Here is a 15,527-nt window from a genome sequence, read left to right as displayed (position 1 = left end):
TACGTGTGGTGAAAAAAGTAGTGGTCCGGCAATAGTTTGTAGACGTGATCGCCGTCAAGTCGTTTTTGCTTCGGCGTAATTACTCCGTGGCAGGTGAATGTGCGCACGCTAAGTAATGGAGTAATTAGTGGTAATTAGCATCCGAGCCAAAAGCTTCACTCGCGCGAGAATGAACATCGCTTCCATTTCTGAATCTAGAACGAAATGCAAATTCTCGCTGCATGGAAAGGCGGCCAAGTGACAGATGGACGTTTGCATTAATAGGAACATTTTATGCAGAAATTACGCCACGCACACTTTGAATATATGCCTCTGGCTGTGCTGCAGTTAACAAGCATTTTTATGAATCATATATGGTACAAGTAAAAAGTTGGATTCTAAAAGTTGACCAGCACAAAATCATTCTTCACGAAAAAACTTAAAAAAATAGTTTTCTTAAACAGTTTTTCTTAACGAAAATCAGATAAAATTTGCATTACCAAATAAATTTTGTATTAACATGTAAAATTGCTTTTATTTGTAACTTAGCTTTGATGGCTAGCTGAAATTGAAATTGACTGACACATTATTTTCAAAGAAGAATAATTAATTTCAGTGTTGCATGATTCGGTTTTGCTTACTCACCATTCAAAAATATTTTGTCTGAAGCTTTAGCGGATGGTCACAGAAATTTTTAAAGAGAAAGAATATTGAAATAACAAAATTATTTAGATTGCCCTTTCTATACGTAATTAACACTTAGTATTTAAAAAAAAATAATATGATATATAACGTTCAAAGAAACATTGGAATAGTTTGAAATTGGCACATTGTTAAAAAGATTTTGTGTTTTCTAGTTTTCCTTTGGCTGGGAAACAGTTCTTTAAAAGGTAAATTTGACGAGTCCCGCAAGTAACATTTTCATCGTCGAATGGGCTAATTTCGCGATTGGGAGACTGACGAAAAAGTGTGCTCTTTTAACAACGAGCGCAGTGCCAAAATTTGCCGCAGGGAAATAACGATATAATAAAGGTAATAATTCGGCCTGTGCCAATGAATAAATAATAATGGGACGCAGACGGGCGAGAGCGAGCAACGTGTTAAACGGCCGATCGATTGCAGGGGGCTGGGTGTCTCCATTTGAAAGTCTAATTTGGACTCTGGTATATCAGCGAACAAAAGTAAATAAAGGGACGAAAAGGCTGGTCCCGGTGATAAGCACGCGGCTAATTTATAGAACTGCTCCTGCCGGGATTTATGAACGTTTGCTTTCGCAGATAAAATTAAAATGAGCACAGCTTGAAGTGGGCTACACGGGCATTTTTAACGAACGAGGACGAATCAGAATTTCAAATGCTGGGGCTTATTAGTGTCTGGATTCAATTTTGGGAATGGCTCGATATAAATTTCAAGGAGAGCCAGCCAGACCTCTAGTTGGTGGCAAAACGATTTTTATCCTAAAAATTGTACCTTTTGGCAAATATCCGTATTTCCTTTCCTTTTTTGAACAGTCAAATGTATGAGTTGGAATAAATCGAGTAGTTAAATTTTAAAGGGCAGCAGATTGAACTATTGTAGGACTTTTTTTAGTTCGAGGAAATGTGTAATGTTGAATATTCAGACATTAAATTCTAATTTGTTTTTGTAGCAACATAATTAACAATAATCTGATGTAAATTTCGAGTCTAAAAATAAACTGAATGCATTTTGATGTTGACCAAATAAACCATGATCAATTTGGTAAAACCTAAAACAAACACAAATTTTGGTCAAATTGATGTGCCTGCCTTGATGGCATCAAACAGAATAACACGATAAAATGCGTGTAGATCAAATTGAAATTGTATGCCATTAAGCCAATTTCGCTGATTACTTTCTTAGAAACTTTCCAAAAGCTACGCTCACGCTATGATTTAGAGGCAGCTGAGTTCAGCCTTGCGCTCAAAATACACAAAATTTGCTTTCGATAGCCCGCTCGCATTTGTTTGAATGTCATTAATGTTTAATTACAATCCAAGTGAAGCGTGCAACATCGATTGGCTGCAACTGAAAAGGGTGAAAAGGAGCATTGAATATAATTCCGGCCGTTGTTTGCACAGTTGTAATTGGACTTTCCCCTTGACTCTGGTGTACACGGCTCTCTGCGTCCCTCGTGTCAAACACCAACTCATTCGCTCCCGGACTCGCTTTCCTGTTTGCGATGAGTGCCGCTGGATGGGGATTCAAATTTTGAAACTATAGTGCAAATACAGCGCAAGTTTAGGAACTCTTGTTTGCAAAGCGTACTTTGAATTCGAGGTCGCTGCCAAGAAAATGGTTTGCAATTCCAAACATTATTCGAAGCCAGATTTCATCGGCTGCAGGAGCAAAGCCTTAGATTGTGGTTTATTATGTTTCTGTCATGATTTAGTAACCCACTCATCCGATCAATATTTCAAAATAACCGCATTGCACAACTTCAAAGGACACACCAAATTGAAGGGTACAATTTGCAGCTGCTGTGGCAATTTGTTTTGTAAACAGTTATTCAATGAAAGGAAAACAAGCCTACCGCTCACTGGGGAACAATAACATCAGCCTGCGAATGCGACATTAATTATTAAACTCAATTTAGCCAAATTTGATAATTTATTACAAAACATAATTCAGCAAAACGAAATTGAAGTTAGTGGGTGAAATTTATGCATGAAGCCAGGGATTACAACCGTGAAATAGTTTCTGCTAATAGCGTACAGGAAACTCGCTTGGAGGCACAGGTCGACAAATATTTGCCTTGTTCGCGCTGGAATTAATTAATTTGCGACGGCGACGACGTGGATTCGATTCGGCAAATGCCTCTCTCTCTCTCTCTCTCTCTCTCTCTCTCTCTCTCTCTCTCTCTTTCGTGCGTGCGTGCCGAAAATCAATTGCCTGTGGCTGTACACACGTTTCGCCATAAATAAGGACACAAACAAGGAAAGGAGGATTACGCGAGCGCTCGACCGACGACAGAGGTTAACGCGCCAGAAATGAGATATGAAATGACGCCGCAGGTCAAAAGGGGTTTATGGTGTTATTACGGCTGGTTTATCAAAGACCAATGGAGTAAATTTATCTTCATTATCGGCTCTAAACAGAATTGATAAAAACTCACGCGGTAAGAAAATGTGAGTAGACTTCATGAACGAGGTATTCAAAATGTTACTTGCATTAATAATTATTTTGGAACAAGGAAACCGCAGGACTTATAAGATCTAAAAAATTTTCTGTTTTGATGATAATTTTTCAAGCTGAGATTTTGATTGGTGGGAAAAAATTGATCAGATTATATGTATGCAGTTAAAGATCTCATTATCAGTTCTGTAACGTGCTCTCTAAACGTTTTATGATTTGTGAAAATTCCATCATTAAATTTGCCTGGCAAGTAAAATAGCTCTAAAGGAAGCATCAAAACAGTGCAGAACTCAATATGTGCATTATCAGTTTGAGAGTTGTATACGTCTAAGGTGTTTAGTTTATTTTCCTATGAAAAAACACAGCGTCTTCTGAGACGTTAGAATCGGCCATATTGGAAATTAAAAGCAAACGTCTCTTCTAAAGTTATAATGTTTGTTGTTTCTGATTAGTCTCTGTTAAAATGCCTTGAATATGTACATCAAAGAAAAGCCATTTACGAAATATCTAGGTTTTTAATTTATTCATTTATATTACTCTTAGTTTGTTTGATCTTGGGTGTCCTTTTACGGTGATTGAAATTGAGGCAAGGTTATTGTGTCGTTTAAGAAATTGACCCAACAGCAAGAAAGAGATACACACAATCAAGCAGACGTTATGCTAATTCTGCGTGGGAAGCCGAGCTTGTTACTGCAGTAAATCGATCAGCAATTTCACCGCATACGTCAAGAATTTTGAGACATTTACCATAATTGCCCGTCATTGTTCGGTTACAAATCCGCTAAATATCAAAGGGAAAATTGATTCTGGTGGAGGCAGCGTTGTGTAATACGCAAATGTGCTTACTCACTCGCGGGTGACTCGGCGAAAGTTTTCACAAATCGCGCACCCGCAGCAGCACACGTGTGGCTCGACTGCTGCCACATTCATTTGCCGCACAAAGTTTTCCATGCTGGCGAGAAAAGCGGCGAAGTGAGAGTCGGCGGCTATCATCCCACAAAAGTGGCAGGCGCACCGCGGCATTCTTCAATATTTATGCAAACAACGCCGAGCGACAGCGGCGAATAGCAGGAGAGGCCAGGTATGCGGCAGAAAACAAAGCAAAACGAACGAAAGGGAAGTATAAAAAAGTGAGTAGGTGAGAGAGATTTTCAGTGGTGCTTTTTTCAGGGGGTTTTCGAAAGATCGATTGAGACGAGTTTAACTTTTAGAAGGTCGTAAAATATTTTAGTATTTTGTGTACTTTGAAAATAAAAACCATTATAACTTTTGATTCTCTTGCATTGTAATGACTAATGAGGAATCCATTCGGATTTGGGAGGATTGCTTTCGGCAGCCAACTCGCTACTTGCTGGTTTGAAACTTTCCAGCACAAGGGATGAATGTTTAGCGTTTCGATAAAAAAACCACTGGTACGGGGGTAGTAAGCACGAGCTGGTCCTTTACTGGACTGAGCTTCCTCCATATAGGCCTGTGTGCCCATATTATTCGTTCGCGATGTTATTGGAACGCGGACTTTTGCGCATTGTTCGCCATCAGAAATTCGCCAGTAACAAAAGAGGGAAATCGATCAAAAAATTCAGCTCATTTTTATTCTTTACATGCTCAAAACAAATTAGTACAGATCAAGTCTCATGATTGACTGAAAATTTAAAAAAAGAAAATAGAGATTGAGACAACTGGCTTAAATTTTGAGTAAAAATTTATTATGGGGATGAAACGCCTGGGAATTCCCATCCCTGTCAGGTAGCGCCACTCAGCGAATTAATTTGCTAAACTTGAGCAAGCGCTATTCCACCAGAGTGGCTATTATTTTGGCAGAAGCGATGGTGTGCATGTTTGCGGACTGATGCGTGTGATTTGTAAAATCAAATTTCAGCAGAGAGTGAAAGTTGCACACGCGTCCTTTCAATTAAGCGAAGGAAAATACCACTCCACACATTTTACGTTTAAGTTTTTCTATCATTTTTCACCCTCATCATGTTCTATGTTCATCTTTGTTTTCAGAGGGGAATGTCAATTTAATGTTGTTTATATATACAAAAAATGCTTATAGTTTCCATTCTGTAATAAAATCTAGTTTTCCCGTTCGTTCATGGAAAGTAGTAAATCGTTTGTTAATGTTAACACACGATCCGGAAAACTCCAAGTGACTGCTCTCTGTCCTTCATTAATATGCATTGCACTTTTTAACATCTGCTAAGCACATCGCGTGGGCTGCGAGATCACCGGGTTCAAATAACACCACCGAGCATGGGGCATGCGTGGCCGCAGAGAAGGTTGGGCCCAATGTGGCCATCTTTTCGCCTTCCCGCACCGAGGTCTTTCATTGAAACGCCAGACATATGTCCATAAAGCCGCTGGGAAGGTGCGAAAACCAGCAAGTGGCGAGTTGGCGCCGGGATGCGGCCTCCAGCCCGTTGAATAATTATTTCCCCTGGTGAAAAACATATTTTTTATTTTTCATATAGCGGGAAGCAATAAGCTTTGAAAGGTGAGGTAAAATCAATATTATCTAGCTCTTTTTCAATTTTCTGAATTGAATTGTACCTGGAGCACACCTCCGAATTGCCCAATTAAGACTTACCCCAATGTCGATGAAAAATTGAAAAATGGAGCGAAGGAGAATTTCCGCCAATCCACTTGAGCTGTCAATCAACTTTTACTGTAAATCGAAGAGCTTTCGCTTCATCGTTCCTCGCTATTTGCAAACACCGCCTCTTGACGTTGGAGTGGATTACGAAAAGCGTTTTTGCCCAGAACCAGACTAAGAAGCAGAAGCGGATAGGCATCCTTTTGCTTGCTTAGAGAGATAGAAAAGAGCTCCGGAAAGACCCATCGCGGCATTTATCGCGCCAATTCTCTTTTCGCTTGTAAAAATGCGATTATTGCCCGCGGAGCGGCGGAACAAGCGTGAGCAATAAAATTAACGCCATTTTGCGCGCGACTAGAAGCGTTACACGAAGTGGTAATATAGCTTCCTCAGATGCCCCGGACGGCGCATGCAGTGGAAGGAGGAGATCAGATTCAATTTTGCGATAGCCGAAGGTCGTAGCGCCTTTTCATATAGTAGAGAAATCCGGGCAGCGAAGAAGATCCAATCGCAAACTGAATTAAATAGGCAACATGTTATGCGAAGGGGCTTTATTAAATTAGAATTGATTTTCACTGATGTAATTCTGGTTTTAGATATAAATAATTTTCACAAAAAAAATGTTCTTGCGTTGATGTCAATGATTTAATTGTTAAAACATTTCAATCAATGTTGATATATAGACATATATGTTTTACCATTCCACTCTTAAACACGGCTCACAGAGGTTGCTGAAATTTAACACTATTTTCACCCTTTTCCAGAATCAAAATAAAAACGATGATTTACTTGTTACATTTTTCCACAAGTTTGATTATTTTCAATCATCTTTGACTTTTACTGCTAAAAGTTGATTGCTCATAAAAACACTCAAATTAAAAGCGTTCTTCGAAATTTTGTTTCTATTATCAAATTTATCTGAATATTACTTTGTGAATTTTATAACTGTTGACTGCAATCACACCAAACGATATACGGTTTCTGCGGGAGAAGGAAAAAAGTAGTGCAATAATTTGTAATGTCCTTAAAAAGGACGTTTATTTAGGACTTGGTTCCTGCAATGATTCTTTTCAAAAGTGAATTAGAAAAACTCGGGATGTGCAGCTTGGACGCAGGGAAAAGAACTCCTAGAGCCGCAAGGGAATCCATTTCGGAAAATCCAAAAAGTTTCAAGAAGAGTCTGAAAAGTGTGGCTTGAGGCACTTTCCTGCCTCTATATATGTAATTTCCTGCTGGAAAGCATCTCCAGAGCCTGCAATGATGCTCGTCATAGCATTGAGGAGGGCAGATGCATGAAGCGGCAGACCGACAAGAAGAAAGTTTGCTCGTGTGACTTTACGAGCATTTGATCTTGTCGCCTTCAGCAGCAGCCATTTCGTTGCACTTTTGCCCGAATTTCACCGACGCAATCCAGTGGCGCAGTAATCGGACTTAACAGCCGAATAATAATGCCAACCAGCGCAGAGATGTTATCTCATCCCCTTTGCGGAGAAAGACCAGCACCCCCAGGAAGACATCGATTTCCATTCAAATTGATTTCCCCGCACAACGATAACAATTCGACTCTAATAAAGCTACTTTATTTGTCCCACTCGCTAATAAATGAATATAAATTGGTTGTTTATTGTGATCCACATCAAAGCTGGACATACAACATTAATGCGAGTCCCGGAATTCCTCTTGGGTTTCCTCCAAGAAATAAATGACTACGTATGAATTTTTTGGAAAGAACATTTTTCACATGAAATCTTACTAATGGGCGTTTTGAAAGACAAAAATGATTCTTCTCTTAAATTGCTTAATAAGTGGATTTTGTGAGTCTAAACCACGAGGGTTGAAAAGCAGGTCCAAGTATATCAGTGATCCTAGCTGCGGCGTTGTGATTGATTTGGCCTCTAATACTCCCAGCTCTACATGGTTGACGAAGGAGCAGCATTAAGTGTATTGCTCATCCTTTGAATTCTAGAGTGCAGCTCGCCTCCAATGGATATTGAAAAAAATAATAACATTAAATTCACAAGATTTAATTCATTTTGGACCAATCCACTATAAAACTTACGATAAATACTTTCTATACACGGAAAAGGAAATTCCCCCCAGGCTTGCAGGTAGTTCCAAAGCGAATCAAGAAGGTTCACGATTTGATCAATTTCCATCTTTTTCGATTCGTCTGCTCGCAGATGCAGGCGAGGCTGGAGAATTCGATGTCCCACTTAATTTTTCACATGCACTTTCCTCTATGGGTCGGGTAAGAGTGGCTCTTGGGTTGTCAACAACATTCGGACCCAATATGGATCACCGTCGGCCACGGGTGATTTGCTCTAGAGATGAGTTTCTTTCTCCTCGCAACATGACACATGGTGTCACCCTCAGGCACACTAGTTTGCCAGCAGTTTGAAAAGAAAAAGGAAAGATGGAAAAGGAGCGTAAAGTAATTGTGAGACTCGTTCTCTCCCTGAAATGTATATATCGCGCCAAGGGCCATTTTCGTCTCGGCTCTCGCAATTCCAGCTTTCTATAGTAGTATTGAAATTTCGGATTAAAAACGTTTTCTTTCACGGATGAACAGCCAATCAAAACTTTCAGTCGAGGTAAAACTTTTGTTGCGAAGAGCTCTTCACGCACGTAGAAGATATATTGTCTAACTCTTTTCTACGGCAATATAAGAATTTTTCCCTTTGTGGGGATAAAAAAATTGCAGTTGCAAATTGACTGGGCAAATAGCTTCAATTAAAAAGGTTAATCGTCTAATGAGGGCGGCTTCATTTGCCAAGCAGCAAATGCATAAAATATTTGATCTCGCCGGTTAGCTTCGAGTGGTGTTCATAAACAATTCTGATTGCTCGTGCATGCCAAAATATATATATGTATGCAAAAGCGGCCCTCGTTGGGATTACGGACGACGAAAGCTCGAGACGAACCCTTGTATTATATGTATGCAAGTAAGTCTGACGTATTTGGACGGCAGGCTGCCTTTGAGCTTGCAGAGCGTTTAATCAAAAATTAATTAACGCGTGGAAGCGCGAAAGAGAGCGAGAGAGGCGCGCTTGGTTAGTTTTTAAAATCTCATTAGATTTTGATTGTCCGAGTTCCTGCTCCTTTTCGCGGAATCTGGGTACTTGGTTGTAATTTTCCATTTTAGCTGCTGAGGAATTCGAAAAAAAAGCTGGATGAGTGCCTCTTTGTGAGGGCTACAAATCTTGCCTTTCTTTCGAAATTTAGTCTTTCTTTTAATTCGAAGACAATTAACTTTTGTGCTAATAAATAAATTCCCCTCTCTAATTGCCTTTTATTTCGACTTTTAATTATCTTTCATGGATCTCATGATTTTTTTAGTACGAATAACCAAGCATATGCAAATTCTTATGGAGAAGCAAGTTGAAAAATCTGATGCTCTTGAGCTACTATATGCATTGTGCAACTTTTTCATCAACTGAATTCAACATCATTTCCGTTAGAAATTGTTATCCCTTTATAGCAATTTACAAAATTGTCCATAGCAAAATGATCAAAAAATGCTATCTTAAAATATGGACCAATTAAAATTAAGATTTTCAACAGACTTCTTCTCTTACGTTTACTCTCAAGGTGTCCAGAGAAGCTCCTTCGAGCAGAAGGGATAAATTTACAAGTAAGCTGACCGGCGAGGTCATTTAACAACTGTAAACGCAGCCGAATCTAAAGGCAAAAGCGGCTCAGCAAAGAAATCTCACCTCTGTCGGGCTTCCTCGCCTCGGCGATCATCATCAGGGCGAGAACACTGAAAAGCACACTCGACAACGACGGCATCCTGGCGAAGTTCAGTGCTGTGCTCGCGATAAATAACCAGCACTTCGCAGCATCTTTCACTGGAGCGGCGCCAAAGCTCACATTCCAGCCAAGTGGGCTAAATCAGGTGCGCGCCGAACCAACTTTGCTTCGCTTCTTTTTCTGCGCCTGATGTATATCCCTACGCCAACATTTGTCTGTTTGCTCCGGCGGGGGCGGACGGGCGACGGCACAAGCGATCTCGCAGCGGCTGGACGAGCGACTGGCTGCCTCCGCCGCCGCCGACCCCGACCAGAGACGGAGTTCAAGTCAGCGCGCATGTTCCCCCTGCCGAACGCGCTCTCGCTCGCCCATGATTCACTCTTCAAATGCGTACACCCTTTCTCTTTGCACCACCAGGACTGGCCAATTCACAGCTTTATATTTTTCTTTTTGCCATTTCGACAAAAATCGAACTCTAAGGTTACAACCCGTCTTTCCGTTCATCAAAGAAGGAGTTATAAGATTTCTCCAAATTTAATCTAAAATATTATTGAGCTTGGGAGGGTTATTTTTGTGTCTTTTCCCAATTTCTTCGTATTTTGACGTTGTTAGTCTTGCCTTGTGGACTAATAATAGAAAATTTAAAAAAAATGATTTCAAAACAATTAAATATTGATGGCAAAAATTTTAAGCTAAAATATATATGCTCTTTATTTATCAGAAAATAATCACAGTATTCAAAGCTTGTAGATAATTTTTGCGATTAATGGTTCAAACAGTGACAGCTGAAACATTTACAGCAAATTAGCATTTTTTGTGATTGCTTTGGCACAAAAATCGAATTCGAACTCTGATGAACACACATCGAAACCGAAGCTGAAAAATTCGCGCCGTGAAAAGCCTCGTCCTCGCAGTAGAGCACCAACATTTAATTGCACGCGTGTACCGTCACCAGAGGAACAAATAATAAATAACTCAAACAACGCACCCTGTTGCTTTTTTATCGCACGTTTGATGCGACGGAAGAGCCCAGGGCGCAGTTTACCTTTTGTGTTCATCACATAGTCCGCGTATTTATTGCTGGCTCTCTCACTTTGTTTGCGCATCGTTCAGAACTTCCGACTCTCGAATGGGGGTCAAAATTCATAAACTGAACTCTACTCTTATTTTGTTAACCGTTTTGTCCACGAAATGTTGAGATCCTAGAATTGAAAGTTATCGAATTCGACACAATATTTATATTTTTTCTTTCCTACTCAATTTAAGCAAAAGCATTTCTGTGAATGTTAAAAATGCTGGAGTTGTATGCTAATTTTGAATATCTGCATTGCCACTCCGCGGTTCTTTGGCGCTCCCTCATTAAATTACAAAGAGCGCTCGCGCACTCCGCCGCTCATCATCATCAACATCAGCAGCAATAAAGCCGCTGTTGGTATGTTTATCAAAGTGTTCACAAGTACTGCAAGGACTACATTATCCATTAGACTGGGATAAATTGCGAAAAATGTAACTAAAAACTAGGATAACTGGCAGTGAATGGTATTTTTAATTTTCTCTTAAAATGATTGAAACAGTCATTTTTATTAGTCGTTCATTATTGGCTTTTCAATGGAATTTCGTTTTAAAAAGTCATATCCCACGGGATGTGCTGAGCAGAGGTTAAAAAAGAGAGATTGAGCCCATGTTGCGATTTCAAACAGAGCGAAAAACAGCCCAGTAAATATATTATTTGAATTTTCTATTTGAGCGCACTTGACCCTTCATCCATCCACTGATTCGTGATTCGGCGACTTATTATTCCAGTGTAAATATAATATCTTTTTTAATCCTTATTCGAATAGACTTCCAAAGGCACCGGGAGTTGCATTTGATTTAATTTGGACGGTGTCAAGAAAAACCGACGAAATTCACACCATCGATCAGTCTTGACATACAGAGTAAGCAAAAAATATTAAGTAAAAATTTTCATTAATGCTGGTTTTACGGGACGTTTTTGGCGAAAATGAAATTTCTCATTTTGAGTTGGTACACTTAAAAAGTTAAAGTGTGCTCCTCTCGTTAAGCCCGATCAAATTAACACCAAATTTGAGGTCAGTGGTCAAGGTCAAAGGTCACAAAGGATCATTTTCGAAAATTTTCGTAGTTTTTAGAAAACCAGCGCCATACTTTTAAAACTTGAAATTCCCCTTTAAAGTGGTCTCAGGGTACGTTGATGAGCGATCCCATTTCTTTCAGTCCGATCTGCACACACAGCGAGATTGGGCGGCATTGCAGGCCAATTATTGTATCTGCAGAGAGAGATATTGAGTCCGGCAAATATTGCATACATGTTGTGTACATTGGGAATGAATGAATGGGCATGCATATGCCATATCTGCGGCGGACGATCAATGCTTTGACGGGCGCAAACCTCGCTCTGGGAATATCGTCTCGGCGAGCACATGGGATACAGTTTTTGTTCTGCCCGTGTTGTTCTGCTCTCTCCGCCCTGCACAGAGATGGCTCGATACACACGCGGCACATAAAGATTATTGCTTATGATTGCGCAGTGGACCTCCTTTAATTTACCGCCTCCCGGCATGACCTATTTGCTCCTCCGTACTCAGAAGCGCGATTTGACAATGCAAATCATTCTTATTTCGATCTCTTCTTTTAAAAGAATATATGCCTCGTTGTTGCTCTGTTTACTGAAATTTAAAATCACGTAGGCACGGATTAGTTTAGAATTAAGCTCAAAACTTACAACTGAATGTAAAATTCACAGCAATTCGACGTGCTTTCCCTTTTCTCTGGGCTATTTAATATTTATATTTTCTCTATAATATGTTGGCATAACGTTAAGCGAATATTAATTCAACTTTTTAGCAAATTAATATCAAAATTAAACACTGCTTGGTTTCATCGTACAATCTATCTGATAAAAAAGATTGTTATTATTTGTACCTACGTTTCATTATTGTAGTTTCAACGGTGGCATTTACTTAAAAAATTTATGTAAATCAGAGAGAAGCTGATGAGTGTCCATTAAATAGTTAAAAACATTAAATTTGATGATATTTCCCTCACAGAGCAGATGAAAATATGTCAAAATTTCTCACTATAGTAAACACATAATCCCCATTTGTTTCAATTTTTTCTGTGTTTTTGTTCGATTTTGGATTCTGCACGCTCAACCAATGAATTATGCATTCAGTTCTCTGTTCACTTGTGAAAATAAGCTCGGTTTATTTTCGTTTCGCTGTGAGCACTCGTTTTTTTCCATTCCCTCTCTGTAAATAAAATGGAATTCATTCCGCTTCTACTCTCTGCAATACGACACACAAAGCGGTCGATTATTACCATCAGCTGCGAACTTTGAAGTATTATTATGCATGGGTATGTATATTCATGAGAATTAAGGTCAGCAAAGGATGCATGATTGTTCACAGCAACTCTCCGCATCGAAAATGCGTATATTCTGGTGAAATTGCTCGTCCTTTGCAAATTCCTGGAATAATTTAAAATCAGGTTGCCCATTTCTCGAAATGAGAGAGTTAGAAGGGCTTTGTCGCCTGCAATTAAATTGTTCTTCGCTAACCGGGAAGTGACGTTTTATTATTAGACCGCAACTATTCGCCAATATAGACGAAAAGATCAAACAGTCCTTGCATGGTCGAGCAGATCTACAACAGCCGAGACCGATTGTCGCAGCAGCTTCACAGAGAACGAACTCGACTTGAATACATATTAAATTTTAAGCGGACCTTTCAGTGAAAACTAATGCACACACTCGCAGGGGCAAAAAGCCAGTGAAATGCTGCTGGGTTGACAGCCGAGCAGAGACACAATGGACACGTTTATTAATCCGGAGAAGCCAGGGAAACATTGGATATTTACACAAACCATGGCAAAAGAGTAGCATTGGTCAAGGAAAACTTCGTGAATATTTAATATTCAATAGTACTGTTTATAATCCTTTTATTGAAATTTAAAGATACATCAGATATTTTTACAGCTCACCTTGTTCTTTACATTTTGTGTTGCTCTGATTGGAAATATTAACAAGAGTGGCTTTAGATATTTCGTCTAAATAAGTTTTAAAACCATAAAAATTGACACGAATAAAGCCTTTCTTTATTTTCAATCATTTTAATACTCTAGGTACTGTTTAGTTGCTCTGTTCCCAAAAATTAAATTTTTCTAAACAAGTGATGGTCTCAGTAAAATTTATTGTGGAGTCAGAGAGGGGCAAAAAATAAAGAACTGCATTTCAAAAAATAAATTAGATGATTTTTAACGCCCGTGCTCGTTTATAATGTGTTGATTATTTTGAAAATTGCGTTTGTAGAAAACATTTTTTTGTTTTGATGCACGGTTAAACAGTCTACACCTAGAAACCACCAAAAAATATTTAGCACTAAGTTTGAGCTTTAAAGTTGAAGCCTATGTGGATCTTCAGGCGGAAGTTCACCGTTTCTTCGTGGCTGTGCTGAAACTCAAACACCGCCGAATAGAACCTCGAGCAAAAACAGAAGCCAAGCTAATTATTATTCATCAAGCTTTTACGTACTTTTTGCGCGTTAGCTATACTGGTTGCTCTTGTGCAAGCTGACGGAATCTCAGAGGGATTGCGCTTCCGAGGTGAGGTTTTGTTGCCAAAGTGAAGCGAGACTCAAGAACAAATCAAAATGGGAAAACCTGACACGTACTTATTAGCATAACGCTCTTTTGCTCGAACTATTTTGAAGTTTGCGCTAGATTGCTCTCAAGGGGATACGAAATTTATGAAGCACCATCAGTTACGTTTACATAATTGCAAAAATTCGGCTCCTTTTCGTCGTTCATTTAAAAATTTACATTTACGCTGCTTGATTTACTGGTCAAGTGCCCGAGACTTTTATATTTTCGGAATACTGTATGAAGGTGCAAGCACACCATCGAAATTTCCGTTCCCACGAATAATTTCACGTAAACAGTGTTTTCCGACGCTGTCAAGCCGCTGACGAGAGAGAAACAAAGCTTTGCTGCGTGCGTGTGCTGCATCCTTTAGGCAAAAATTCGAGTATGAATTCCACGCTATTCTCTCTTGGAATGCAGCACGGAACAAACGTTGCGCAGCCGAGTGTGATAAACGGGGCCATCTGGCTCAGCAACATTTAGCTACAAATTACAAGAGCACAGGCATCAGATTATAAATAAGCGGCATTTTTTATCGGCGGCGTGATTTACACACGGCGCAGGAAAAAGGGAAAACAACTTTTCGCCGCTACTGCTGCGTATGCGTCTTTTTTGTGACACCAGGATGAATTTTTGCTCGCCGAGGCCAAATTGGAGCGCGAGAGCAGCTCATCAAAAGCGGCCGGGTTAGGGCTCTTTTTTATTCTAGCACTTTCTTATCACTGATGATGTGTGAGTACAGCGGAAAAGCCTAAAATGGCGTTTGTCAGACAAGGCGAATATTTCTCTAATATACGCACACTCTGCGTGGTAGCTGCTGCGAAAAGCTCGTTTTTGCCTCGTGGAAAGAAATTGAAATAGAAAGCGAGCCGGAGAGAGCTAAAAGGATGAGCCGGGGAGAGTATGTTTTTCATCAAGAAGGAAGCATAATTTTCAAAGCGTTGTGCAGACATTGAAATTCTCCGGATGGCGTACTTGTTCTTCCTTACTCTCAAAATCATCATTCTACGATTCCATTTGTACCATCTGAGAATTTTCAGGATTAAAAATTCCACAAAACCCAATACTTTTCTGAGAGAGTGGAGAGTTTGTTATTTATTGATTATGGTTACATTTGCTTACACACAAATGTACTAAATACTTGTTTACACACAAATGTAAATCCTGGAGGATCAAAATATTTTGTTAGCCCGCAATAAAATGCATATGGTGGGGTAACAGGATTTTCGACCCTATATTGTTGAATCCTATTAATCCGGCTATCTATATGTCAGATAGTGGAGATAATGATAAGAAAATCCTGTTACTCATCCATGCAATCCTTATGGTGGGATAACATGATTTCTTACTAATTTCCGGATACTATACAATCTGTACTCCTTTCTTACTTAAGAGG

The 15,527-nt window shown here is 39.5% G+C and overlaps 1 protein-coding gene across 1 annotated transcript in view; it reads right to left on the bottom strand.

Annotated features, from left to right (window-relative positions):
- The window catches only part of LOC135937006 (zwei Ig domain protein zig-8-like), a 32,155-nt gene extending 22,389 nt beyond the window's left edge, over positions 1 to 9,766 (bottom strand). The window contains exon 1 of the mRNA XM_065480045.1: positions 9,439 to 9,766. Within this exon, the coding sequence (XP_065336117.1) occupies positions 9,439 to 9,514 (76 nt within the window). The 5' untranslated portion in view covers positions 9,515 to 9,766. The remainder of the gene's footprint in view (positions 1 to 9,438) is intronic.
- Between the last annotated feature and the right edge of the window lie 5,761 nt (positions 9,767 to 15,527).

The sequence above is a fragment of the Cloeon dipterum genome, chromosome 2, assembly GCF_949628265.1.
Source record: "Cloeon dipterum chromosome 2, ieCloDipt1.1, whole genome shotgun sequence".
In the NCBI taxonomy this organism is placed as follows: domain Eukaryota; kingdom Metazoa; phylum Arthropoda; class Insecta; order Ephemeroptera; family Baetidae; genus Cloeon; species Cloeon dipterum.
This window is presented reverse-complemented; position numbering and strand designations above follow the sequence as displayed.